Source organism: Pseudophryne corroboree, chromosome 8, assembly GCF_028390025.1.
Source record: "Pseudophryne corroboree isolate aPseCor3 chromosome 8, aPseCor3.hap2, whole genome shotgun sequence".
Lineage (NCBI taxonomy): Eukaryota > Metazoa > Chordata > Amphibia > Anura > Myobatrachidae > Pseudophryne > Pseudophryne corroboree.
The window spans coordinates 66,042,743-66,069,072 of NC_086451.1; the positions used below are offsets into that span (position 1 = coordinate 66,042,743).

Sequence of the window (26,330 nt, forward strand, 5' to 3'; positions counted from 1 at the left end):
ACTACAACACAGGGGGCAACACCCCCCACAGCCAATTATCAGTAGGACTATGAAATCGCACCTCGTCTTCTTCCATTTGTCTTTCACCGTTCTCAGCAACACCCATCTCTCCTACAGAGCTTCACATAGCAACCCGCAGCCTTCGTCTCCTCACAGCAGACATAGGCGCAGAGGACTGGGGAACCCGGAGAAAGCCATAATCATCACAAAGCCGGTTTCACATATATAAGCTGAGGGATCACCATCTGTGCGGTTTCCATTTCCAGCAAAGTGTTTCTATCAAGGTTTAAATGAAAGACTGCAGACATTAGAAAGGACCTTGGTAGACGGTAACAGAGCAGCCTATACATTATCGCAAGGACTGGTGGCTGCGGAACAACACACTATATGACTGCAGAGGATCATTTACACAGGTGACACATTGCACCAGTAAAGTCACACTTCATGCAGAAAGTAACATTTCTCTGCTTTTCTTTTGTCACATGGCAAGGCAACAGACTTGTAGCGCTCTCTCGGTGTTGTGGACCTACAACTCACAGCATGCTCTACCAGACGTTCTGTTCCAAACTATCTTAAGAGTCACACAGGTTGCTCGCGTTTAAGACTTTCAGTATATAAAGTTGACTGAATAAAGTCTATAGAGGCAATATGTAACTATAACCGAAGTTTAAACAATGGTTTTGATCCTACACTCATGCGCCAAAAAGATAAGCAGCCTGGATATAGTGGTAAATAGTGTCACCCACACTATAGAAATGTGCAGAAAAAAATGGGTTACCACACCAATTCACGGGCGCTTCACAGGGTTTGGTCTGGTAGTTGGACTCTTGCAAAGGATCTAGTGTTGTGTATACCTAGACAGAGAATACATACATAGTGTAACACTGTTTAAAAATATGTGATAGGAATTGGTGTTCTAGCGTGAACCCGTACCAGATAGATTGGTCTACATGAAGTAGACAAAATCACTTGTCTTAGACTCAAAAACGTCAGATCACAGCCAGAAAATCTCCCCTTCTGATCTTCATCAAATGGGGTCTCCCTCCACATGAACTCAAAGCAATGTCATATGTAATGAAAGAGGATCCAATAGTGTAATAACGTAAAAACAATTTAATGCAATATTAAAATGGGACAGGTGGACTCTCACCGATTTTGTAGGTCTAACAAGTAGACAAAAGTGCATGCAAAACAATCAGGCGTCCCCAGAAAGTAAAGTTGCCAGCAAGGGAGTCCTCCACATGTACCCAGGATACCGTTCACCAACGCGTTTCGATAACAGCTTGTTATCTTCCTCAAGGTGTGACACCTTGAGGAAGATAACAAGCTGTTATCGAAACGCGTTGGTGAACGGTATCCTGGGTACATGTGGAGGACTCCCTTGCTGGCAACTTTACTTTCTGGGGACGCCTGATTGTTTTGCATGCACTTTTGTCTACTTGTTAGACCTACAAAATCGGTGAGAGTCCACCTGTCCCATTTTAATATTGCATTAAATTGTTTTTACGTTATTACACTATTGGATCCTCTTTCATTACATATGACATTGCTTTGAGTTCATGTGGAGGGAGACCCCATTTGATGAAGATCAGAAGGGGAGATTTTCTGGCTGTGATCTGACGTTTTTGAGTCTAAGACAAGTGATTTTGTCTACTTCATGTAGACCAATCTATCTGGTACGGGTTCACGCTAGAACACCAATTCCTATCACATATTTTTAAACAGTGTTACACTATGTATGTATTCTCTGTCTAGGTATACACAACACTAGATCCTTTGCAAGAGTCCAACTACCAGACCAAACCCTGTGAAGCGCCCGTGAATTGGTGTGGTAACCCATTTTTTTTTTTTATGTAACTATAACCGTTTAAAGGCTGCGGACAGCTGACGTAAGGGGTGGCAGTTGATTTACAGACGGTCGTAATCCCGACAGCCATTGACAGACAATCAAAATATCGATATTCATTATGCAGACATGTTCAAAATGCCGACATAGTCAGAATACAGACATTTGAGATGCAGACATGCATTTTTAAAGAATTTCTGTCCAAAAACAGACTTGTTCATATTTTACCATTCCAGTGGAACCTGGAGGGGGAATATAATAGCGTGCCGAGCGCAGTGAGGCACCGTGCCCGAAGCATGGCAAACTATGCGAGGGGACGCAGTACACTCAGTGTCCATGGCAAACTATATCGACACTGACGCAACACCTCCCCCCCCCCCCCCCCCCGAAAAACTCATGTCAGTATTTTGACATGTCGGCATTTAAAATGGCGGCATTCTGCCTACGTCGGCATTTTGAACATGTCGACATAATGAATGACGGTATTTTGACAGTGTCTGTATTTTGACTGTAGGTCAATGGCTGTCGGGATTATGACCGTCGGTATTGTGTCCATCGGTAAATCATACTGAACCCGACATAAGGTGTGAAAAGCATTTAGCAGGCTCACTCCGTCCGCAGAATGTCTAATGACTACAGAATACTAAACATGATTATTTATGTGACCGTCTTACGTAAGCTAGGGAAATTCAGTTCTAGGACTGCGTGCAGGTAATCGGATGTGCCTTGTAGATAGACACACGCGACCGATACGTAAATCCCACAGATCATGTGACTTTAGTGACTGAAACATGCACATTTTAAGTACCGCACCAGCCTAAGTAATTCTGATTTATTATATAACACTTCATGTCAGGTGGCGGATTTATTGGTTCCAGACAATTCAATTAACCCCATTATTTTACCTGGGGTGAAAAAGGCTGGTAGCCTTGGGCTTTAACGCCCGGGCTATTAAATCAGAGCCCCTTTTTCTCACCAGTTAACTGAACTGTTAACAGGCGTCAACACATAGGGGGGAAATCGGTTGTTTCTCCAAACGGCCACCACTAGATGGTGCCCAACAGAGCAATTCAATAGTTGCTCCATTCGGGCGTGCTGAGCCGCGGGGAGGAACATTTCAGCTCACAGCCCCCCGTGCTGGCGAGCTGAAATGAGAGAAAAGTGACCTGTTTGGGCACCCAAACGTAACATTTTGCGATCGCACCCATTAGTTTTACTGCGTAAAGCATAAACTAATGGGCGCGATCTCGATAAAACAGCATCAATTGAATACGGCCCCTGAGATCTTCTGTAACTTTAGACGGGAGATTGGGTAGCAATATCAATTAAATTCCCCTCATAAGTTACCGGCCCTGTGTGTTAATAGCACCACCCGAAAATGGGCCATTTATCGGGAATCTCTTTTCGAGCCTGAGCAGCCTGCAAGCTGCCTTTGGGGCTAATTGAATAGCACCGGGGATCAATTAGTCCGCCGAAAATTACCACAGCTAACTGAATTCCCCCCAAAGACTTATCAGGGTAGTCCAAAAACAGTTTACAACTCCAGTCAAAGATAATTTGCAGTAGGTGCACAAAGTTATTTACACACACAGTTTTGCTGGGTGGCTAAGGGCCAACAATTGTTCTGTTCCGATTTAGTTTACGGCTATATATTAATAGTCAGATTACCTTTTGCAGGATTTTTCATTGTCGTTACTGGCTGGGGCACCTAAGGTTATGCTACTGCCTCCCTAGGAACCTTGTGTTTGCCCGTAATAAGCTTTTCAGCTGGTTATAAATCAGCCCCAGTAATGACTTATATACACACAGCAGGCAGCCGCAAGAGCTCCTCAGTGGTCATCGCTAAACATACATCGAGCAGGAAAGTAAAGTACACAAGAGGGGCAATATACAGTACACGAGGGGGGGGGGGGGGGGATTACTAGTAGACATACAGGGCAAGGTGTTATCTGAAAACATAACATTGGCGGTGCTCCAGCAAAAGGATGTTTAATTTGTCATTTGCAGCAGTCACTTCTAGAGCAGCACAGCAGCCATTACATGCAGACGTGACTATAAATAGATTGCTAGCTCCATTAGATAATGGAAAAACCACTGAAAACACAGTCAGAGCTCCTTCCAAGACCACTTTTGTGAGCTTGGCCTGAAGTGGTCTGATAAAAGTTTCACAGTGCAGATCACAAGTAGGAGGGGAGATGAAGGGGCGGACAAAAAAAAAAAAAAAAAACAGTCAGGAGGGTGCCTGACCCCCAATCACCCCTCCCTTCCGTTTGTAAGCAGCCTCAGAAAGAAAAGCCAGTCAGACAGCGGGCACTACAATGGGTAGCTGCCATCTCCTAACGTGTTGTTTCCCTGCTGCCAGCCTTCATATCGTCACTAAGCAAAACCTGACGCTGTGATTCATACCGAAGTCTTAACGTGTGACACAAAACCCTCTCACCATCTGCAGCTAGTAAGATCCTTAAAGTCACATGGAGGCACAAGACCGCTTCTTACACTGAAAACAGCACACGCATGTATCCCGGTAGCCCCTCCTTGCTTTCCATGAAATACATTACTTTGTGCATACTGGGTACATCGGGATCCGGTCTGAAGATCGACAGTGTCTAGGTCGACAATGTTTAGGTCGACCACTATAGGTCGACAGGCACTAGGTCGACATGGATGGAAGGCCGACAGGGTTTCTAGGTCGACGTGTGCTAGGTCGACAGGTCTAAAGGTAGACATGAGTTTCACATTTTTTTTTCTTTTTTTGAATTTTTTCATACTTAACGATCCACGTGGACTACGATTGGAACGGTAAAGTGTGCCGAGCGAAGCGGTAGCGGAGCGAAGGCACCATGCCCGAAGCATGGCAAGCGAAGCGAGCCATGCGAGGGGACGCGGTGCACTAATTTGGGATCCCGGTCACTCTACGAAGAAAACGACACCCAAAAAAAAAAAAATCCTCATGTCGACCTTTAGACCTGTCGACCTAGCACATGTCAACCTAGAAACCCTGTCGACCTTCCATCCATGTCGACCTAGTGACTGTCGACCTATAGTGGTCGACCTAAACATTGTCGACCTAGACACTGTCGATTTGATGAACCACACCCGGGTACATCACCCATGATGGAAACCTACACTGAGACACAGCATTTCCCTATCACATCTCTGCCTTATAGCCGTCACTTCATACAAACAAGACAGCCCAATAACAGCAGGGAAAGCCGCATGTCCCAGCAATGAAGTTCTAATAAGAGAAAGCATTTTCATATGCCGTCTATTCCATAAAAAGTGACCCTGAAAATCAAGTGACCCCTTATTACTATCATTTATTTATATAGTGCCACCAATTTAGGCAGCGCTGTACAAAAACTTCTCATTTGTATTGGTCACTTCTCGCCACTGGAGCTTACAGTCTAAGGGGGATATTTACTAAGCAGTGATAAAAGTGGAGAAGTGAGCCAGTGGAGAAATTGCCCATGGCAACCAATCAGCATTGACGTAACATTTATTATTTGCATACTATCAAAATATACAGAGCAGCTGATTGGTTGCCATGGACAACTTCTCCACTGGCTCACTTCTCCACTTTTATCACTGCTTAGTAAATGTTCCCCTTAATTCCCTAACAAACAAAGCATACACACACACACACACAAAAGTGTATTTGGTCAGCAGCCATTTAACCAACCAGTATGTTTTTGGAGTGTTGGCAGAAACACAGAGAGAGAACACAAACTCAATCCCTAATACCTTGAGGCAGTACAGGTTGAGTATCCCTTATCCAAAATGCTTGGGACCAGAGGTATTTTGGATATGGGATTTTTCCGTATTTTGGAATAATTACATACCATAATGATATATCATGGTGATGGGACCTAAATCTAAGCACAGAATGCATTTATGTTTCATATACACCTTATACACACAGCCTGAAGGTCATTTTAGACAATATTTTTTATAACTTTGTGCATTAAACAAAATGTGTCTACATTCACACAATTCATTTATGTTTCATATACACCTTATACACACAGCCTAAAGGTCATTTAATACAATATTTTTAATAACTTTGTGTATTAAACAAAGTTTGTGTACATTGAGCCATCAAAAAACAAAGGTTTCACTATCTCACTCTCACTCAAAAAAGTCCGTATTTCGGAATATTTGGATATGGGATACTCAACCTGTAATACTAAGTGGTATGCCATCATACTGCCCATGGTACACTAGTCCCCTGGAACCTTGTACTGTACCTCATTACCACTACTGTACCTTGCACATGAACTGCCATGATCTGAACCCTGTCATGTGCTGAAAAACTGACTGACTGACTGGGTAAAGGCCCGTACACACTGGTCGATATATTGGCCGTTCTCTTGAACGGCCGATATATCGCGGGACCGTCGGCCAGTGTGTACGGCCGATACGTCTGTGAACTCAGTCGTTCACAGACGTATCACGTCGGCCGCACAGCACAGCCGACACCAATATATCTACCGATATATTGGCGCGTCGCTGTGTGTGTACGCGTACACATGCTGCGGCGGACGGCGGTGATTGACAGCTGAACTGGGCGGGTGTGTGTACACGCCCGCCCAGTTCATGACGTCAGTCCCCGACGGATCGGGCAGTGTGTATGCTGAACACACTGCTCGATCCGTCCATAGATATATCTGCAGATCAATTGATCTGCAGATATATCTATTAGTGTGTACCCACCTTAAGACACGTGTCACTGGGAGTGTGTACTGACCGCTCCACCTGAGAGGGCAGCTGACCAGTGACACAACTGTGCACACTACTCACTGACCGTTACAGTCTCACCCAGGTCCTGGTCCAGAGGAGGACGCTGACTACACGCAGGGCCGAAGCTTGCGTAGCTGAGCGATTATTTTCTACTGTATATGTGCGAAATGTCCTGGAAACTCCTATGGCTCATACATTACCCCGGGTGTATGCACAAATGCGCTATTGCGTACGGGGAAGCTGGAACTTAGAACTGGGAGAGGCAAAGTGATGGGTGCTCCTGGGCATTGCCAGGGAGGTGGTGTGTAGGGAACGCAAAAGATAAAATAAAAAATTGGTCTGAGGGCGTGTTACGGGAGAGTGTGTCACTGCAAGCGGGCTGCGTTCTCACAGATTGTCACTTCCGCAGACGCCATGTTCAGGTGGAGATACTGCCCCTGCCATAGGCCGCTGCAAGTGCCAATGGTGCATTGATGGAGGCCTGTATCGTAACACCGCTACTCTTGAACATGCAGAAGAACGGACTCCTAAAATAAGAACACCACCGTTGAAAGGGGTGTAGTATGAGTGGCCGACGGACGGGATCCCAGGGGCCAGCATACCGGCGCTTGGCTCCTGACCGACAGCATACCGACAGCTGGGCGAGCATTAATGAGCCCCTTGCGGGCTCGCTACGCGCGCCACGCAATTTATTCTCCCTCGAGGGGGGTCGTTGACTCCCAAGATGGAGAAGATGTGTCGGCATACCGGCGGTCAGGATCCCGGCGCTGGTATGCTGGTCGCCGGGATGCCGGCCGGCGGCATACTGAAGAACACCCGTTGAAGGGTGCAGTATGAGTGGCCGGCGGCCGGGATCCTGGGGGAAGCATACCGGTGCTGGGATCCCAACCGCAGGCATACAGACAGCTGGGCGAGCGCTAATGAGCCCATTGCGGGCGCACGTGCTATTTATTCTCCCTCTGGGGGGGTCGTGGACCCCTAAGAGGGAGAATATGTGTCGGCATGCCGGCAGTCAGGATCCCAGCGCCAGTATGCTAGTCGCCGGTATCCCGGCCGGCGGCATAATGAAGTCCACCTGTTGAAAGAGGCCTGGTATAAAAGCAGTGATAAGAAAGAGCCAGTAGAAAGGAGTAAAAAGGAGTAATTCACCATTCCCTGCCTGCATGGAAGTCCGGGAAGAAGTACAGAGTGGCTTGAGGAACTAGTCTCCTTGGGGCGTGCAGACCTTGGTCAGATACATTTTCAGCAGGTGCTACATTACCAGGAGCCAGTGACACAGATTTAGGGGGAGATTTATTCCTGTTATCACTTGTTACTGATGTTAAATGGTGCTCCAGACAATCAGCTCCTGCCATGTGTTTGTAAATGACAGCTAGGAGCTGATTGGCTGGAGTACCATTTAGCATCTGTCCCATGGTTTAAATCATACGTCAATGTTTTTACTTTTTCCCCCGTTTAGTATAAAAAGCATCAACCTATGCCTAGAATAGCAGCAAACCTAACACGTCAGGTTATATTGAGCACACATTGCAAAGTTATGCTCTAGTGAGATACCGTATGTGCGAACAGAGGAACAGGGTCTACACAGCAGCAGTACTGGGCAGCCAGCTAAGACGGTGGTTAACGTAGTAAGAACGCAGGACCGGATACAGTACACTTTATTAATTTCACTAGTGTGCACAACAACAGAACCACTAGAGATGACGATTACACACTTAGAAGATACAGCAAACATCTATTTCATGTTTAAAGCCAACCCGTGTCCCTGCTGGGCTGCCAGAGAATGCGAGGAGTTGGACGTCACTCAATAGAGCCTACTAAAATCAGAGGAGGCTGGATAACGCAGAGCGTCATATTTTACTCTACTCAACAGTACAGATCACCCCCCCCACCACCACAGTCTATATTATTACACAACACCCCAGCTCATAAAGCCCAAGCAGACAGGAATAACATGTATGATTAAGATACAAGCTCACCTCACCGTCCTGGAGTTCTCTCCGTCAGACCTGTAACACACAAAATGATAAACAAATGACATATATGGACATGACATGGTCAGGTATAAGAGATGAGTGGAGGACAGGGATATAAACCGGCATGCAAGGCTTGTGTATCTTGTGTATGGAGGATTCAGAAATCCTCCTAGCTCCATATGTTACTGTACACTAAACTAACACATCAGTCACATTAGCTTCAGTTCTAAACACACCCAACACAGTCCATCTAGCTTCAAGTACTGTATATGCAGGTCACTGCCAGAGAAGCCTGGTCAATGGGGAATCTAGCATGTAAACCCAACCCAGTTTTAGAGGGAGCATCGACTGGGGGTATGGAGAGCTGTGTGTGTCATTTCCGCCATTAAAAGGCAACTGTGGCCTACACCAAAGGTTTCAAACCGCATTTGGGAACCTCTGGCCTACACACAGCAGAGGCAGCCATTTTATGTCAGAGCCTATTGGTTCACTTTGCCTCACAGATGTCATAGTGAACACCAAAATGGCTGCCTCCACTGTGTGCACCCAAAAAATGCAGTAATGCCACACAAAACTTTAACATTACAGTTATAACATGATAAATTGAACTCAGTATATAGGTTCTGAAGCAATTATGTTCTCTGGGAACCTTCCCATTTTGTGTACAAGTTCAAATGATGCTCCATTTTGAAATAAGAATGCTTAACTCTTTATCGGAACACACGGTCTACAAGAACCCCTGATTTTAACATCCCCATCTCAAAATATAGGTAAATATTAGGCAATGATGCAAGACCAGATTATCTGCCTAAAGCCCGGTGGATCCTATTAATTGCACTATAACATGGCCACAGGCTATAATGAGTGCAGCAGGGGCACATACCAACTTATGACAAAGACATAATTACTTCAGCTCGAACATCAAGGCTCCGAATGGACAAACCTAAACCAGAAGCTAAGCCAAGAAGGACCCCTCATAGACCCCCCCCCCCCCCCCAAAAAAAAACAGGCTCCGTAAAACGCGTCTACGTTCCATCTGCAACTTTTGTATATAGACATCTAAGAAACTATAGGCCACGTCAGTAAGTTCTAATACTTCCCTTGGTACAAATGAGTAGTCTACTCCCATTGGCCCTTCTATTAACACCCATTTCTCCCCCTGTCCCTATTATTCAGTGTACGGTTTTGAACATGTCTTTCAAGTGCAAAGTAAGAGCATTATAAACCCACCATACAAGTAAATACATTTATATGCACAAAGTCCTTGAACTGTCAGCATTCATAAGCACAGTATTTTTATACAGTACTGAATGACTTGAAGGTTTCCAAACTTTAACATGTGGTCTAAATATCTGTATAAACGCTGCACAGCAGAAGACACAATAGTTTCAAATAAAATATTAAAAAGAAAGCCAATAGTTTGTGAATCATGCAGCTTATAGTGGATGAAAGTACACGACAAAAGTACTTTTGTTATATTCACTGTATTTTCCGTACACTGTATAATTCTCATATAGAACATGTTACCCACACGTGTTCTGCATATTTTAAAAGTGAGCTCCATTAAGGTTGGTCTTCCGCAGTTCATTAAAAACTCTACAATGAAATGTCTGCCATTCGCCGTTATCCAGCTTTTACAGGGAGACGCGCCCGATGCCTCCAGTTGGCTTTGGATGCCTTATAACAGTGCATGTACCCCTCCAGTTCACCCCTCCAGTTCTCCATGCAAGTGCCTGTACCCCCTCAAGTTCCCACAGTCCTTTCTAGCACCGCCTGACAATTATTATTATTACGCATGATAACTATGTAGTATGTACACAGCCCTACGGAGGGTTACACCTAGCGTCCTAAAATCAAACCTCAGAGAGATGAATAAGCATACCTCCTCAATAAACAAGAAATCTGCATATATTAAAAATGGGTACAGGGGTGGGGGTGGGGGGGATAAAGGAAAAAAACAAAAAATACCAAACACACCAGTCATTCCCATCCCCCTGTCAAAAATACTACAATAACTTCATAATTTTATTCTTCGCAAAAAAAATGTTATATAGTCACTATGGGGTATATTTACTAAAGTGCGGGTTAACAGGAGTGGAGATGTTGCCCATAGCAACCAGTGCGGTTCGAGCTATTAACTTATAGAAGGTGCTAGATACATAAGTAGAATCTGATTGGTTGCCATGGCAACATCTCCACCTCTATAAATCAGCACTTTAGTAAATATACCCATGTCACCATTTAACGTGTTATGTGGATATAGGATTATGTCGATATGGACATAATGTCGACACCTGCCAGATATCGGAGATGTCAACACTGTCATAATGGCAAGATTTCCAGAAGGCTTAGGATTAGTATTGCTATTAGGGTTAGCGTCACCGATAGGGGTTAGGGACAGTCCCTTAACACCTATCCCCTCTGGGAGCCATTTATCAATCATTGCATATGTAAGGCGTTCTTGGCACGTGGTTAGCGCTCAAGATTGCATTGCAGGATGCGCATACATGGGGCAGATGTACTGTATGAAGCAGTGCATGCAGGGACAGGCGCCCACCCCTTCGATGTGCTCGCTTCATTGCTGACACTTCTCCTTATGCGCTGTCCCACTGGCCACGCATGTGCGGCGGCCATTGCTGGTTCGAGTCACGGAGAAAGCCTCACCTGGTGATTAGTGTGATCTACAGCACACAGGCAGCAATGGGCTAACGCCGTGTTCAGATGGCGTTGGCGGTGAAGGCCAATCTCCGGTTCCAAAGCTTAGTAGATCAGGCATAATCGGATCCCCATAGAAACCTATGGGGGTTACGGCTGCTGGCGGGCAAGGAGGGATTATAGCGGATATTGGAGATACCTGCTGCGGCCCCTTAGTCATACATTTAGAAGAGGCTCTAGGTTCTATACGAACATTAATTTATTCTTCTACTGAAGTTGGCAACATCAGCAAAAACATTCTTGTGTAGTTTAATGCTAGGATTTGTGCAGGCTATAAGCAAACTTAGGAAGGGATACTGGCCACCCCCTTCCCAATCTTGTTAACTTTCTGGATCATGTACCCAGGTCATGTGATGTAATAGTGATATAATCTAATGCTGACGTGAGATTGACGCGAGATTGACCGAAGCGCTACGGGAGGAGATATCAGAATACAACAATGGCATTCTACTGAAAAGAGGACCTGTACAAACAAATAAGCAACGTTTAATCTCTAAGGATCATTATCTATTCAACCATAAATACTTTATGTACATTAGGCAAATGGGACGGGAAATAAAAACATATAAAAAATAAAATAAAAAAAAAGGTTTAGTATATACGGTTATTGCGTTGGTACATCGGCAATCAATGAGGAATAAAATACGCAGCAATGTGTTACTCCTCTTTCTGGCAGCCTCTGTCCTGCTGGTGTAAGCGGTAATGATCGTGTGCCAATTTCAACCAAACAGAAATGTTAACTATTTAAACTTCAAAGACACACACGTACCAACTGCGCCCATAGTTCTTGGATATTGAAAACTCTTATCAGCAAAGTAATAAAACCAAGTACTGCACCAGCAGAACGACAAGCAATCAAATCAACACACTCTGGACAGGGGCGTTTTAAGACTCTGGCATAACGCTAGAGTCTACTGCGCATGTGCAGGTCTCCGGGAACATGGCGCCCACGCCTTGTTCCAGAGGACACCTCTAGTGTGCATGCGCATATCACTCGAAAATGGCTGCGGCAGCCATTTTTCGAGTGAGCTGTGCCCGCACAGCAGGGCCTCCATTGCGGGACTCCGGAGGGGTAAGTATATTCTATGGGTGCAGTGTGGGCCCCCCTAGACTCAGGGGTCTGTGTGCACTGCACACACTGCACCCAATATAGAAACGCCTATGACTCTGGGAAGATATATACGAAGCCTTGGACAGTGATAAAGTGGAGAGAGATAACGTACCTAACTGCCATGTTACAGGCTTTGTATGAAAATTGACAGTTGAGAGCTGATTGGTTAGTACTTTATCTCTCTCCAAGGCTAAAGCTGGGTACACACTAGGCAATCTAATCGGCTGATACATCATGATCCCGTTAGTGGGTGTGTACCCGCGATGTCTGAACGACATTGTTCAAAGACATATCGCGTCGACTGTGCAGCACAGCCGATGGCCGATCTATCTCTGTACACCTGGCTGCGTGTACGGGCAGTCTGCCAAATAACCGTACACTTGCTGCAGGGGCTGTCGTCACAGCTGGGCGGGAAAGTTCAAATGTCCACCCAACTGGTTATCCTGACTGATGCATTGAGCAGACGATCGGTAAGTGTGTATACTTCCCGGAATCAGCCTTTCTGACGGCACGACGGCGGGTCCAGCGACATGTCTTTCCGGTGTGTAACCAGCCTTAGTACATCTGCCCCTGTGAGCTGGTGAAGTTTTAGGGGTCTATTCATGAAGCAGTGAAAACTGTGGAGAAGTGAGCCAGTGGAAAAGAACCAATCAGCATTGAAGTAACATTTATAATTTGCATACTATAAAATCATACAGAGCAGCTGATTGGTTGCCATGGGCAACTTCTCCACTGGCTTACTTTTCCGCTCTTTTCACTGCTTCATGAATAGTGCAAAGGAGGAACACTGACTGGAAAGACTAAGGAGTCTATTCATGGGGTGTAGTATGTTATGCCGGCGGTCGGGCTCCCGGCGGCCAGCATACCGGCGCCGGAACCCCGACATACAGACAGCTGGGTGAGCGCAAATGAGCCCCTTGCGAGCTCGCTGCGCTTGCCACGCTGCGGGCACGGTGGTGCGCTACGCTATCTATTCTCCCTCCAGTGGGGTCGTGGAACCCCAAGAGGGTGAAAAGCTGTCGGTATGCCGGCGGTCTGGATTCCGGCGCCGGTATGCTGGTCATCGGGAGCCCGGCTGCCAGCAAACTGAAGACCACCCCCAGTGTACACGATGGTTTCTGGCAAAGGGACCTAGTGCACCAGTAAGGGGTCTCTTCTAAATAGCAGAAGAAAAGATCCATCAAAACCTGTTAAACTGTTTGCCATTAACCAAAAACTTCTGACGGGCTATCAAAATCTTTTTTTCTTTTTTTTGAAATCAACTATTTGTATTGACAATCTGTATTTTAATTATATATATATATATATATATATATATATATATATATACATACACACATACATACATACATACATACATACATACATACATACACATACAGAGAAAGGGGTGGTGTCTAAGGGAGCTGAACCCAATGATATCTTCCAGAATTTGACCACAAATCCCTTTAAAATATTTTTTTTTATATATTTATATAAAAGTATTCAACAATCACAGTGAATAACAAATGGCTGACATAATCAAAATGCAGACATCAGATAAGGACACCATATATTGCGAATAATTGGTAAGTCCAATGTGGTTTTTCTTAATTATTGCATATCCGATGTTCGTATAGCCGAACCAGAAACCCGACGCGTTTCGTCCAACTGGACTTCATCAGGGGCTCAATAGTCAGCTGACTAGGAGAAGCCACTCTTCCTGCTGAGGATTATCCACGAAAACGAAATTGTGGCTTATACCGAACTCAGCATTATTGTATTACTGTTTGCCTTACTGAGTTGGCATATTCAATACAAACCTTGCTGTGGAATCAGCTCATTCTTTATTACATCTGTTATTGCAAAGCCTGTTTTACGGATATTGAGCCCCTGATGAAGTCCAGAAACGCATCGGGTTTCTGGTTCGGATATAAGAACATCGGATATGCAATAATTAAGAAAACCACATTGGATTTACCAATTATTCGCAATATATGGTGTCCATATCTGATGTCTGCATTTTGATTATGTCAGCCATTTGTTATTCACTGTGATTGTTGAATACTTTTATATAAATATATAAAAAAATTATTTTAAAGTGATTTGTGGTCAAATTCTGGAAGATATCATTGGGTTCAGCTCCCTTAGACAACACCCCTTTCTCTGCATTTGTACTTCTGTACTCCGTCCAACAGGGAGTACGTCTTGAGGTTGAGCTCTTCATTTAGCGCTATTGTTAGGTCTGCCCCACTTTATATATATATATATATATATATATATATATATATATATATATATATATAATGTGTATATGTGTGTGTATATATATATATATATATATACATACACATACATACATACATACATTTATACATACATACATACATATATACACACATACATACACACACCAATAGAGGCTATTTCATTATACGCTGCAGTCCGCACAAATCTGCTGTAAGTGCCAACCACCAATCCCCTGACGGCTTTAATTTGTAACTGCAATGTGCAAGTTAGAAACGATTTGTTGCTATGGGATAACGCACTATGCACCTGGTTACTAAATAAACCCCCCTCCCCCCCACACAGTCCTTTCTAAGCACAAGTCAGAAGCCAGCCTATTTGACGTATGATTGAACGTAGTTCTGAATCCTGCCGCATCCCCGGTAATGTTGCCTGCCGATTCTTTCAGTAAATATTGCTACAGCATCAGACACCAAGTGATGCAGCCTGTCCAGATTCAAAGCATGAATAAAAGGACCAGTGGGAAGCGCATGGGCCCTACATCTACATGAATAGAACTGTACGCACATCCCAGCAGTGTACGAGGGGACGTGTGACACTAATGTACAATATAGAGATGTATTCATACACAAGTGCTTGCAGAGCTCTGTGCCCAGAGAAGAGGTGTGGGCGTTAGGACAGGCAAGCTACTCCTACTTCTGCTGCGTGATAACAGCCATAAATATTCATAACTACACCACACAGAGTACAGGGGGGGGGGGAGCAACATCACAGGATACCAGGGCCGGGGAGGAGGGAGGAAGGAAGGAAGGATGGATGTATCTCAGCTGGAACTCACAGGACACTGCATGCTCCACACAGCCCAAACAATGCAACACAAACCATCCAGGCAGAGGAGGCACACAATGAGGCATTAGCTTCAAGAGCATGGAGGTGCAGTAGATAGCCAGGCCTCTTTGACAACGTCATTCATTCAGAAGGTTGTTGAAGTTTTCTTTCCATCTAATGTACAGTAAAATCCTATTTTACCAAATGTCCCATTAGGTTACAGGTAAGATGGTAAACGCTAAACATACAAAACACCCTGATGATAAATGTTTACAGAAAGCAGAAGAATTAGCAAATGAGGAATCCTATATACAAGTATCTTTCTACAAGGCAATCTAGGCACATCTACAGTCATTACAGAACTATGGTAGAGAAGTGTAATACAGATCCGGCACAGCTCTTGGCTTCTCCCTGGAGCCTCACATAAGGGACCACCTCTTCTCCTACCCAACCACCCCCACAAACTAGGGGTAGGGAAATGTATTACTCACCATCTGCTTTTCTTACTTACCCCTTCATCTGTCAATGGGGCAGAAGTATTAACCTGGAGCAGGGATAAATAAAAAGTGATAAACCAGCAGTGACGGACTGGACCATGAAGGGCCCACCAGGAGGGGGATGCAGTTGTAGCGGGCCATACTTAGGCCTATTGCCAGCCACCGCAGAGATTTGTCTAACCACTAGAAATTGTACGGTCTGGGCCCCTTGATAAATATATATATACTAGGCGATTCATCGCGCCCTACGGGCGCTCTTCACACCGTCGTTAGGGGCTTCGCCCCGTTAACCTCTGCACGGCTTTGCCGCGGGTGGGGGAGGGGGCAGTTAGCCGGGGTGGTGCAGTTGGGGGTGGGTGTGAGGGTGCTATGGTTGCAGGGGCGGGTGGGGGTGGTGCTGCAGGTAGGGGAGGGGTGGGGGTGCGGGAGCAGGGGTGCTGTGCGTAGTGGAGGGTCAGGGTGCCATGGGTGGGGAGTTGGGAGCAGGGGTGACGTGGGTTTGGGAGGGCTGTGGGAGAAGCTGGTGTGGGAGTGCCGTGGGTAGGGGAGGGGGGGGGGGGGGTTTCTGGGCGTGGGGGCGTTGTGCCATGGGTGGGGGACAGGTGTGGGGGGGCAGTGGTGGTGCGGATGGGGGGTGGAAGGTGGCTGCGGGGGTTCTGAGGGTTGGGGGTGTGGCGTGGGTGGGGGAGGGGGTGCAGGAGCAGGGGTGTGGCGGATGGGAGAGGGGTGGGTGCAGGAGAGGCAGATGCGGTGGTGGTGCGGGTGGAGTGGAGGATGCAGGGGTGTAGCGGGGGGAGAGGTGGGTATGGGGGTGGAGTATGGGGGTGCCACGGGTGGGGGAGTGTGCGGTTTGCCGGTGTGGTGGGTTTGAGGGTGCCACGGTTGCAGGGGCGGGTGCTACAGGTAGGGGAGGGGTGGGGGTGCGGGAGCAGGGGTGCTGTGCGCAGGAGAGGGGCGGGGGTGCAATGGGTGGGGAGTTGGGAGCAGGGGTGATGTGGGTGTGGGAGAAGCTGGTGTGGGAGTGCCGTGGATGGGGGAGGGGGGGTGCTGGGGGTGTGGTGCCATGGGTGGGGGCTAGAGCAGTTGGGTGGTGGGAGGCAGCTGCTGGGGTTCCGAGGGTTGGGGGGGGGGGGGGGGGTGCAGGAGGGGCAGATGCGGTGGTGGTGCGGGTTGGGTGAAGGGTGCAGCGGGGGGGGAGAGGTGGGTATGGGGGAGGGGTGCTGCAGGTGTGGGAGCTACGGGTGCCGCGGGTGGGAGATGCGTTGGGTGCCGCAGGGGGTGGCAGCGGGTTTTGGTGCTGTGGGTGAAGGAGGGGGCAGAGTGCCACGGGTGGTGCGGGTGTTGGTGCTGCGGGTGGGGGAGGGGGTGGAGTGCCACGGGTGGTGGGTGGATGCGGTGGGTGTCGCGGGTAGGTGGCGCGGGTGTTGGTGCTGCGGGTGGGGGAGAGGGTGGGTATGGGGGAGGGGCAGGGTTGCAGCGGGTGGGGGAGGGGCGGGGGGTGCTGCAGGTGTGGGAGCTACGGGTGGGAGCGGATGTGGGGGATGCGTTGGGTGCCGCAGGGGGGGGGCAGTGGGTGTTGGTGTTGGTGCTGTGGGTGGGGGAGGGGGCAGAGTGCCACGGGTGTTGGTGCTGTGGGTGGGGGAGGGGGAGTGCCACGGGTGGTGGGTGGATGCGGTGGGTGCCGCGGGTGTCGGTGCTGCGGGTGGGGGAGAGGGTGGGAGTGCCGCGGATGGGGGGCGAATGCGGTTGGTTGCCGCGGGTGTTGGTGCTACGGGTTGGGGGCGGGAGTTCCGCGGGTGGGTGGCGCGGGTGTTTGTGCTGTGGGTGGGGGAGGGGACGGGAGTGCCGCGGGTGTTGGTGCAGCGGGTGGGGGAGGCAGGGGGGGTGCCACGGGTGGTGGGTGGATGCGGTGGGTGCCGGGGGTGTTGGTGCTGCGGGTGGGGGAGGGGGTGGAGTGCCACGGGTGGTGGGTGGATGCAGTGGGTGCCGCGGGTAGGTGGCGCGGGTGTTGGTGCTGCGGGTGGGAGTGCCGCGGGTGGGGGGCGAATGCAGTTGGTTACCGCGGGTGTTGGTGCTGTGGGTGGGGGCAGAGTGCCACGGGTGGTGCGGGTGTTGGTGCTGCGGGTGGGGGAGGGGGCGGAGTGCCACGGGTGGTGGGTGGATGCGGTGGGTGCCGCGGGTAGGTGGCGCGGGTGTTGGTGCTGCGGGTGGGGGAGAGGGTGGGTTTGGGGGAGGGGCAGGGTTGCAGCGGGTGGGGGAGGGGCGGGGGGTGCTGCAGGTGTGGGAGCTACGGGTGGGAGCGGATGTGGGGGATGCGTTGGGTGCCGCTGGGGGGGGGCAGTGGGTGTTGGTGCTGTGGGTGGGGGAGGGGGCAGAGTGCCACGGGTGGTGCGGGTGTTGGTGCTGTGGGTGGGGGAGTGGATGCGGTGGGTGCTGGTGCTGCGGGTGGGGGGGCGAATGCGGTTGGTTGCCGCGGGTGTTGGTGCTACGGGTTGGGGGAGGGGGCGGGAGTTCCGTGGGTGGGTGGCGAGAGTGTTTGTGCTCTGGGTGGGGGAGGGGACGGGAGTGCCGCGGGTGGTGCGGGTGTTGGTGCTGCGGGTGGGGGAGGGGGGGGGGGGGGGGGGGGGGGGGAGGGCCACGGGTGGTGGGTGGGTGCCGCGGGTGTTGGTGCTGCGGGTGGGGGAGAGAGTGGTAGTGCCGCGGGTGGGGGGCGAATGCGGTTGGTCGCCGCGGGTGCTGGTGCTAGGGGTTGGGGGAGGGGGCGGGAGTTCTGCGGGTGGGTGGCGCGGGTGTTTGTGCTCTGGGTGGGGGAGGGGACGGGAGTGCCGCGGGTGGTGCGGGTGTTGGTGCAGCGGGTGGGGGAGGGGGGGAGTGCCACGGGTGGTGGGTGGATGCTGTGGGTGCCGCGGGTGTTGGTGCTGCGGGTGGGGGAGGGGGGGGGGGGGGGGGGAGAGTGCCACGGGTGGTGGGTGGATGCGGTGGGTGCTGCGGGTAGGTGGCGCGGGTGTTGGTGCTGCGGGTGGGGGAGAGGGTGGGAGTGCAGCGGGTGAGGGGCGAATGCGGTTGGTTACCACGGATGTTGGTGCTACGGGTGGGGGAGGGGGCGGGAGTTCTGCGGGTGGGTGGAGCGGGTGTTTGTGCTGTGGGTAGGGGAGGGGACGGGAGTGCCGCGGGTGTTGGTGCAGCGGGTGGGGGAGGGGGGGGGGGGGGGGGGGAGTGGCACGGGTGGTGGGTGGATGCGGTGGGTGCCGCGGGTGTTGGTGCTGCGGGTGGGGGAGGGGGGGGGGTGCCACGGGTGGTGGGTGGATGCGGTGGGTGCCGCGGGTGTTGGTGCTGCGGGTGGGGGAGAGGGTGGGAGTGCCGCGGGTGGGGTGCGAATGCGGTTGGTTGCCGCGGGTGTTGGTGCTACGGGTTGGGGGAGGGGGCGGGAGTTCTGCGGGTGGGTGGCGCGGGTGTTTGTGCTCTGGGTGTGGGAGGGGACGGGAGTGCCGCGGGTGGTGCGCGTGTTGGTGCAGCGGGTGGGGGAGTGCCACGGGTGGTGGGTGGATGCGGTGGGTGCCGCGGGTGTTGGTGCTGCGGGTGGGGGAGGGGGTGGAGTGCCACGGGTGGTGGGTGGATGCGGTGGGTGCTGCGGGTAGGTGGCGCGGGTTTTGGTGCTGCGGGTGGGGGAGAGGGTGGGAGTGCAGCGGGTGGGGGACGAATGCGGTTGGTTACCGCGGGTGTTGGTGCTACGGGTGGGGGAGGGGCGGGAGTTCCGCGGGTGGGTTACGTGGGTGTTTGTGCTCTGGGTGGGGGAGGGGACGGGAGTGCCGCAGGTGGTGGGTGGAGACGGTGGGTGTTTGTGCTACGGGTGGGGGAGGGGGCAGGAGCAGTGGCGCCACAACGTGGGAGCGGGGAGTGCGGCCCGCACCCGGGTGTTACCCTCTGAGGGGTGACACCAAAGTGCCGGCTCCTGTCACAGCGCAGAAGCCAGCACTGCAGATTCAGCAGTGTCCCCCGAACCACAATGTGCCGAAAACGGGGGTCGGGACGCGAAGCCACGCCCCCTTCCGCGAAGTCACGCCCCCTTTTCGCCCGCGACCGCAGCGGGTGTTAGAAAAGTGAAGACTCTGGGCGGGAGTGCTGCGGATGTTGGTGCTGCGGGAGGGGACGGGAGTGCCGCGGGAGGGGGGCAGATGCGGGTGGTTGCCGCGGGCGGGAGGGAAGGGGGGGGGGGGGGCGAGTCACTGTTCAGCATGTCTCCCTGACTCAGTGGCAGCCGCAAAACTGTGAGGCGGGTAATGTGAGTTCCGCTCACAGTCAGCGGCTGCGGTGTCACCACTCACCAGGGGCAGTACGGGGAGAAGGGAGACAGGGGACTGGGCGGAGAGAGGGAGGGGACTGTTCCTGGCCAGATCTGTGCCTGTGACTCCGCCCAGCGTTACGGCCAGCACAGAGTCACAGACTTAGGCAAATATATAGGAGATAGTAAATACCGCTAGTGCATTCATGATATGTACCAGATTAATAACAGCAATGCACTGTGGATAATACACCATAGTCCTGTGCAGTATAATGTAACACATGTATAGTGTATAACTCAAGTGCACAGTCCGGAAGCGGCTAATTAGAGGAGGATGTGGGCCCACAGGCCGTGGGGCTCACTGGTGGTTTCCACTGTAGCCCCGTGGGACAGTCCAACCCTGCAAACCAGTGATAAGCGCCAAGGTGATAAAGCACCAGCCAATCATTATGGATTTGAAAAATGACAGTTGGGAGCTGACTGGCTGGTGTGTTATCACCTTACGCTTATCACTGCTTTATCCTTTCTCCAGGTTTAATACATCTGCCCCATAGTGTGGTTTTCCTATGCTTTTAGAACAGCCGCACAGGGCATGCATTTATCAGCCCCCAATCGCATTTATTATGTGGTGTGTAAGATGAAATGTCAAACCAAACGCTGCTTAGGTCAAATCACCTGGTAAAACCAAAAAGAATCCGATTTTACCTTTTCCATTTTCTAAAATCCTTGTGCTATTCAGCAGTGGGCTCATTCCTTTGTGGGGGTCCAAGAAAACAATTGGGCCCTTGTACCTAGAGAGATCCAGAATCATCCCATTTAACTGGCCAATGTGTACCACAGTAATGAACTACTAGCACCCTCATTATTATTAAAAATAATGACCATGCCTCCGGTGTGATCATTCTAATAAGAAGTGTGCCTATTATAGTGGAATATGCACAATGAGCACCCAGCTAGTGCAGCCAATCAGGAGTAGTATGATATACCGCTTAACCAATAGCAGATGGCATAACAAATAGATGACTTCCATCTAGGGAAACCCATCAGTGTCACCATTGATGGTACCAATGGCAGTTAATGGCCACAGTATAAATCCATCTACAATAAAACCATCAATGGTTTCACCCCCAGCTGATCATCAATACTCTATTACTCACCAGGCTGTGAACCAATCACGGATGGGGGTGGGGCTTCATGGGAGCATTGGAGGCAGAGCTAGGCTCCATGTAACTGCACCAAATATAACAAAAAACATGGGGCAGGGGAATCTGCCCCCATCAATGATGGAGAACCATTGGTGACAATACCATCTACTATTGATTGATGGCTAACCCTATTTTCAGCAGAATTGATGCATGCATGAACACTTCTCCATAACCCATCTATACTGTTCATAAAATAATTCAGGAGCCAGTGAGTCAGATCAAGAGCCAACTGGACAATTAAAGAAGCCAGCAAGATGACCATCCAGTTATAGACAACAAAGACAGAAAACAAAACTCGGGGCTGGGGCGGGAAGTGGAGATACTGGCAAATGGAACCACCCAACTTTTAATTCAGAACATGCATTACCACAAACGACCATAAATTAACATATATTTGATGTGTAGCTCTAGCAATTAAAAGACATGTATTCCATGTTGCTTTCAAATCTGTGTTCTCTAGGCTGCCATTAAGGGAAAGAACTACATGACCCATCATGCCATGCTCCAGTTCCCGAAAAATTCAGTCAAGCATCACAACATTAACATGGGGGTGTTAGGATGTGGGGGTGGGGTGTAACAGGCAATTGCGGAATATGTATGGGCTCTGTCGTGCCGGCAACTGTTAGGAAACGACTTTCCGGAAGAAAAAAAAAAGGTGCAACATAAATCTAGAAAAGCGGCAGAGCATAAGTCATTACCAAGACATCTGGATATTAGGTTATAAATGCTCCAAATTCAAACCCATTACTCTTCCATCAGTCCCACTTTACACAAGCATTGTACGATATTCATTTGGTTATCGGATGGAGTTGACTATTGTGTAGAGTAATTGAGTATATGCCATATGTAAACAAAGAAGAAGTAGTAAGTTCACTGACCATGTCCATATATTAAAAATAAAGGGACTCCTCTAATTAAATTAAGGATTTGATAGGATTTCCCACTTGCATCAACAGGTGGCTGGATTTGGACTCTCTCTGTGTATTTTTGGTAGCAGTGTGTAACTTGCAATACAAAAGCCACAATCAACAAGATAATCCAGTTCTATTTCTGAATCCCAGTGCGTTGTCTGGGACAGAAACGAGGCCTGAAGAATGACAGAACTGTGCCTCTTATTTCGTTTGAGACGGATATTTTTGCCAAGCTCAGAAAGAGAGAAGAAGAAAGTAATTACACGTCGGTAGAGGACATTCATAAATACGCATGCCAAACTCAGCAGATACAGCCCGGCACATTGTCAGCACAAATAGATTCTGCATCACAGGGAGGATAAATTATTTAATTACAAGATAATTTCTTGGTCCAGGGCCCCCACGTCTCGCTGCGTGAACGAGTTCAGTGTACAAACCAGCTCCAAGCCACGCCAAGCTCTGCAATAGGAATTAAATGAAGATGGGAAATTCATGGCGTCGATGAGTGAACACCCATTCGCATGCCAATGTGTACTTGCACTCAGAGAATAGTTTTTGACATGACTTGAAACACAAGTCAACAAGTGTGTAGAATGTCTCAGTGTTCCATTCCTATGCTGTTTTGGCATCAAGCTCTGCTCTGTAATACTGGATGCTGGGCTCCTAGGATGGGGGGGGGGGGGGGGGGGGGAGAACCATAGGAGACCAAGAAAAAAACTTTACTATAAACAGGAGCAATCTAATACCACTGACGAACAGGTCAGTGTATAATCTGTGCTGTAACCCATAGAAGATTAAAGGAAGCATCTGGTTGCTATCATGAATGATGACCGAATAGGTTTGGTTGCTATGGGTAACAGCATAGTTTCTAAATACATTAATGTGCACATCTAACCCCATTATTATTTCCTCAACTGGTGATTTAACAATTTGTCTTTACAAACTGCTACAAAAAGGAGCTGAATAATGTTTAATACATGCTCCCTTAGAGACTTGGCTGTGCCAAAAGTTAAACATGAAGTAATTACAAATTAATGGCTCCATTATGTAACGCAAGAGTTATACTTGTGATTTTCTCCTTGTTGTTGGCCTGTGGCAACCTCCCAAGCTCTAGGGCAGACAGGCTGGCAGAGAACTACACAGCAGATGTAGGTTTTTCCTGGATTCTTCAAGGCTGCTGGAACGCTTCCGGTACAGACCACAAGCTGTCCGTGCACCTTGTGCCCCGGCCATCTGCTTCTAACAGGCAGGGTGCAGGTAAAAACGGATGGAGGAAGACAATGTTCACTGAAGGTAGCTAATTACAGCAGCCCCCCGACAACGCAATCATCTGTTCCGTGGTTCCGACCGTGGCCCAACACACCTGAAACTAAACAGGGCCATAGGACTGGAGGAATAAACATCATCGCAACGGTACTCCAGTACAACAAGTTGGAAAGCAGATTCATAACTGCATAGAGGGTACTGTGAAAACTAGATCCTTAATAATAGCAACCAATAAGGCTGAGATGGGGTGTGGTATTGAAGGTCGACCACACTTAGGTCGACCACTATTGGTCGACAGTAACTAGGTCAACAGGGATTGTAGGTCGACAGGTCAAAAGGTCGACATGAGTTTTTAAAATCTTTTTTGGTGTCATTTTCGCCGTACAGTGACCAGGAACCCCAATTAGTGCACCGAAGCGCTTGCCATGCTTCGGGCAAGGTGCCGCGCTGCGCTCGGCACAGGTTACCTTTCCCAATCGTAGTCCACGTGGATCGTAAAGTATGAAAAAGTTAAAGGGAAAAAAATAATAAGATTTTACTTACCGATAAATCTATTTCTCGTAGTCCGTAGTGGATGCTGGGACTCCGTCAGGACCATGGGGATTAGCGGCTCCGCAGGAGACAGGGCACAAAAATAAAAGCTTTAGGACTAGGTGGTGTGCACTGGCTCCTCCCCCTATGACCCTCCTCCAAGCCTCAGTTAGGATACTGTGCCCGGACGAGCGTACACAATAAGGAAGGATTTTGAATCCCGGGTAAGACTCATACCAGCCACACCAATCACACCGTACAACTTGTGATCTGAACCCAGTTAACAGTATGACAAACGTAGGAGCCTCTGAATAGACGGCTCACAACAATAACAACCCGATTTTTTTGTAACAATAACTATGTACAAGTATTGCAGACAATCCGCACTTGGGATGGGCGCCCAGCATCCACTACGGACTACGAGAAATAGATTTATCGGTAAGTAAAATCTTATTTTCTCTGACGTCCTAGTGGATGCTGGGACTCCGTCAGGACCATGGGGATTATACCAAAGCTCCCAAACGGGCGGGAGAGTGCGGATGACTCTGCAGCACCGAATGAGAGAACTCCAGGTCCTCTTTAGCCAGGGTATCAAATTTGTAGAATTTTACAAACGTGTTCTCCACCGACCACGTAGCTGCTCGGCAGAGTTGTAATGCCGAGACCCCTCGGGCAGCCGCCCAAGATGAGCCCACCTTCCTTGTGGAATGGGCCTTGATAGATTTAGGCTGTGGCAGGCCTGCCACAGAATGTGCAAGTTGAATTGTGCTACAAATCCAACGAGCAATCGTCTGCTTAGAAGCAGGAGCACCCAGCTTGTTGGGTGCATACAGTATAAACAGCGAGTCAGATTTTCTGACTCCAGCCGTCCTTGAAATATATATTTTCAATGCCCTGACAACGTCCAGCAACTTGGAATCCTCCAAATCGCTAGTAGCCGCAGGCACCACAATAGGCTGGTTCAGGTGAAACGCTGAAACCACCTTAGGCAGAAACTGAGGACGCGTCCGCAGTTCTGCCCTGTCCGAATGGAAAATCAGATATGGGCTTTTATACGATAAAGCCGCCAATTCTGACACTCTCCTGGCTGAAGCCAGGGCCAGTAGCATGGTTACTTTCCATGTAAGATATTTCAAATCCACCGATTTGAGTGGCTCAAACCAATGGGATTTGAGAAAATCCAAAACTACATTAAGATCCCACGGAGCCACTGGGGGCACAACCGGGGGCTGTATATGTAGTACTCCTTTTACAAAAGTCTGGACTTCAGGAACTGAAGCCAATTCTTTCTGGAAGAAAATCGACAGGGCCGAAATTTGAACCTTAATGTACCCTAATTTGAGGCCCATAGACAATCCTGTTTGCAGGAAATGTAGGAATCGACCCAGTTGAAATTCCTCCGTCGGGGCCTTCCTGGCCTCACACCACGCAACATATTTTCTCCAAATGCGGTGATAATGTTGTGCAGTCACCTCCTTCCTGGCTTTTACCAGGGTAGGGATGACCTCTTCCGGAATGCCTTTTTCCCTTAGAATTCGGCGTTCAACCGCCATGCCGTCAAACGCAGCCGCGGTAAGTCTTGGAATAGACACGGTCCCTGCTGAAGCAGGTCCCGTCTTAGAGGTAGAGGCCACGGATCTTCCGTGAGCATCTCCTGAAGTTCCGGGTACCAAGTTCTTCTTGGCCAATCCGGAGCCACGAGTATCGTTCTTACTCCCCTTTGCCGTATAATTCTCAGTACTTTTGGTATGAGAGGCAGAGGAGGAAACACATACACTGACTGGAACACCCACGGTGTTACCAGAGCGTCCACAGCTATTGCCTGAGGGTCTCTTGACCTGGCGCAATACCTGTCCAGTTTTTTGTTGAGGCGGGATGCCATCATATCCACCTTTGGTTTTTCCCAACGGTTCACAATCATGTGGAAGACTTCTGGATGAAGTCCCCACTCTCCCGGGTGTAGATCGTGTCTGCTGAGGAAGTCCGCTTCCCAGTTGTCCACTCCCGGAATGAACACTGCTGACAGTGCTATCACATGATCTTCCGCCCAGCGAAGAATCCTTGCAGCTTCTGCCATTGCCCTCCTGCTTCTTGTGCCGCCCTGTCTGTTTACGTGGGCGACTGCCGTGATGTTGTCCGACTGGATCAACACCGGCTGACCCTGAAGCAGGGGTTTTGCCAGGCTTAGAGCATTGTAAA

The 26,330-nt window shown here is 49.3% G+C and overlaps 1 protein-coding gene across 5 annotated transcripts in view; it reads right to left on the bottom strand.

Moving 5' to 3' along the window:
* IQSEC2 (IQ motif and Sec7 domain ArfGEF 2) overlaps positions 1–26,330 on the bottom strand; it is a 322,858-nt gene that overhangs the window by 204,627 nt on the left and 91,901 nt on the right. For 4 of the 5 annotated variants that reach the window (XM_063936555.1, XM_063936556.1, XM_063936561.1 and 1 more), the window contains exon 2: positions 8,563–8,592. In XM_063936555.1, coding sequence (XP_063792625.1) covers positions 8,563–8,592 — 30 coding nt within the window. Of the gene's footprint in view, positions 1–8,562; positions 8,593–26,330 lie in introns of those variants that run through there. The other variant, XM_063936559.1, reaches the window with a different exon arrangement.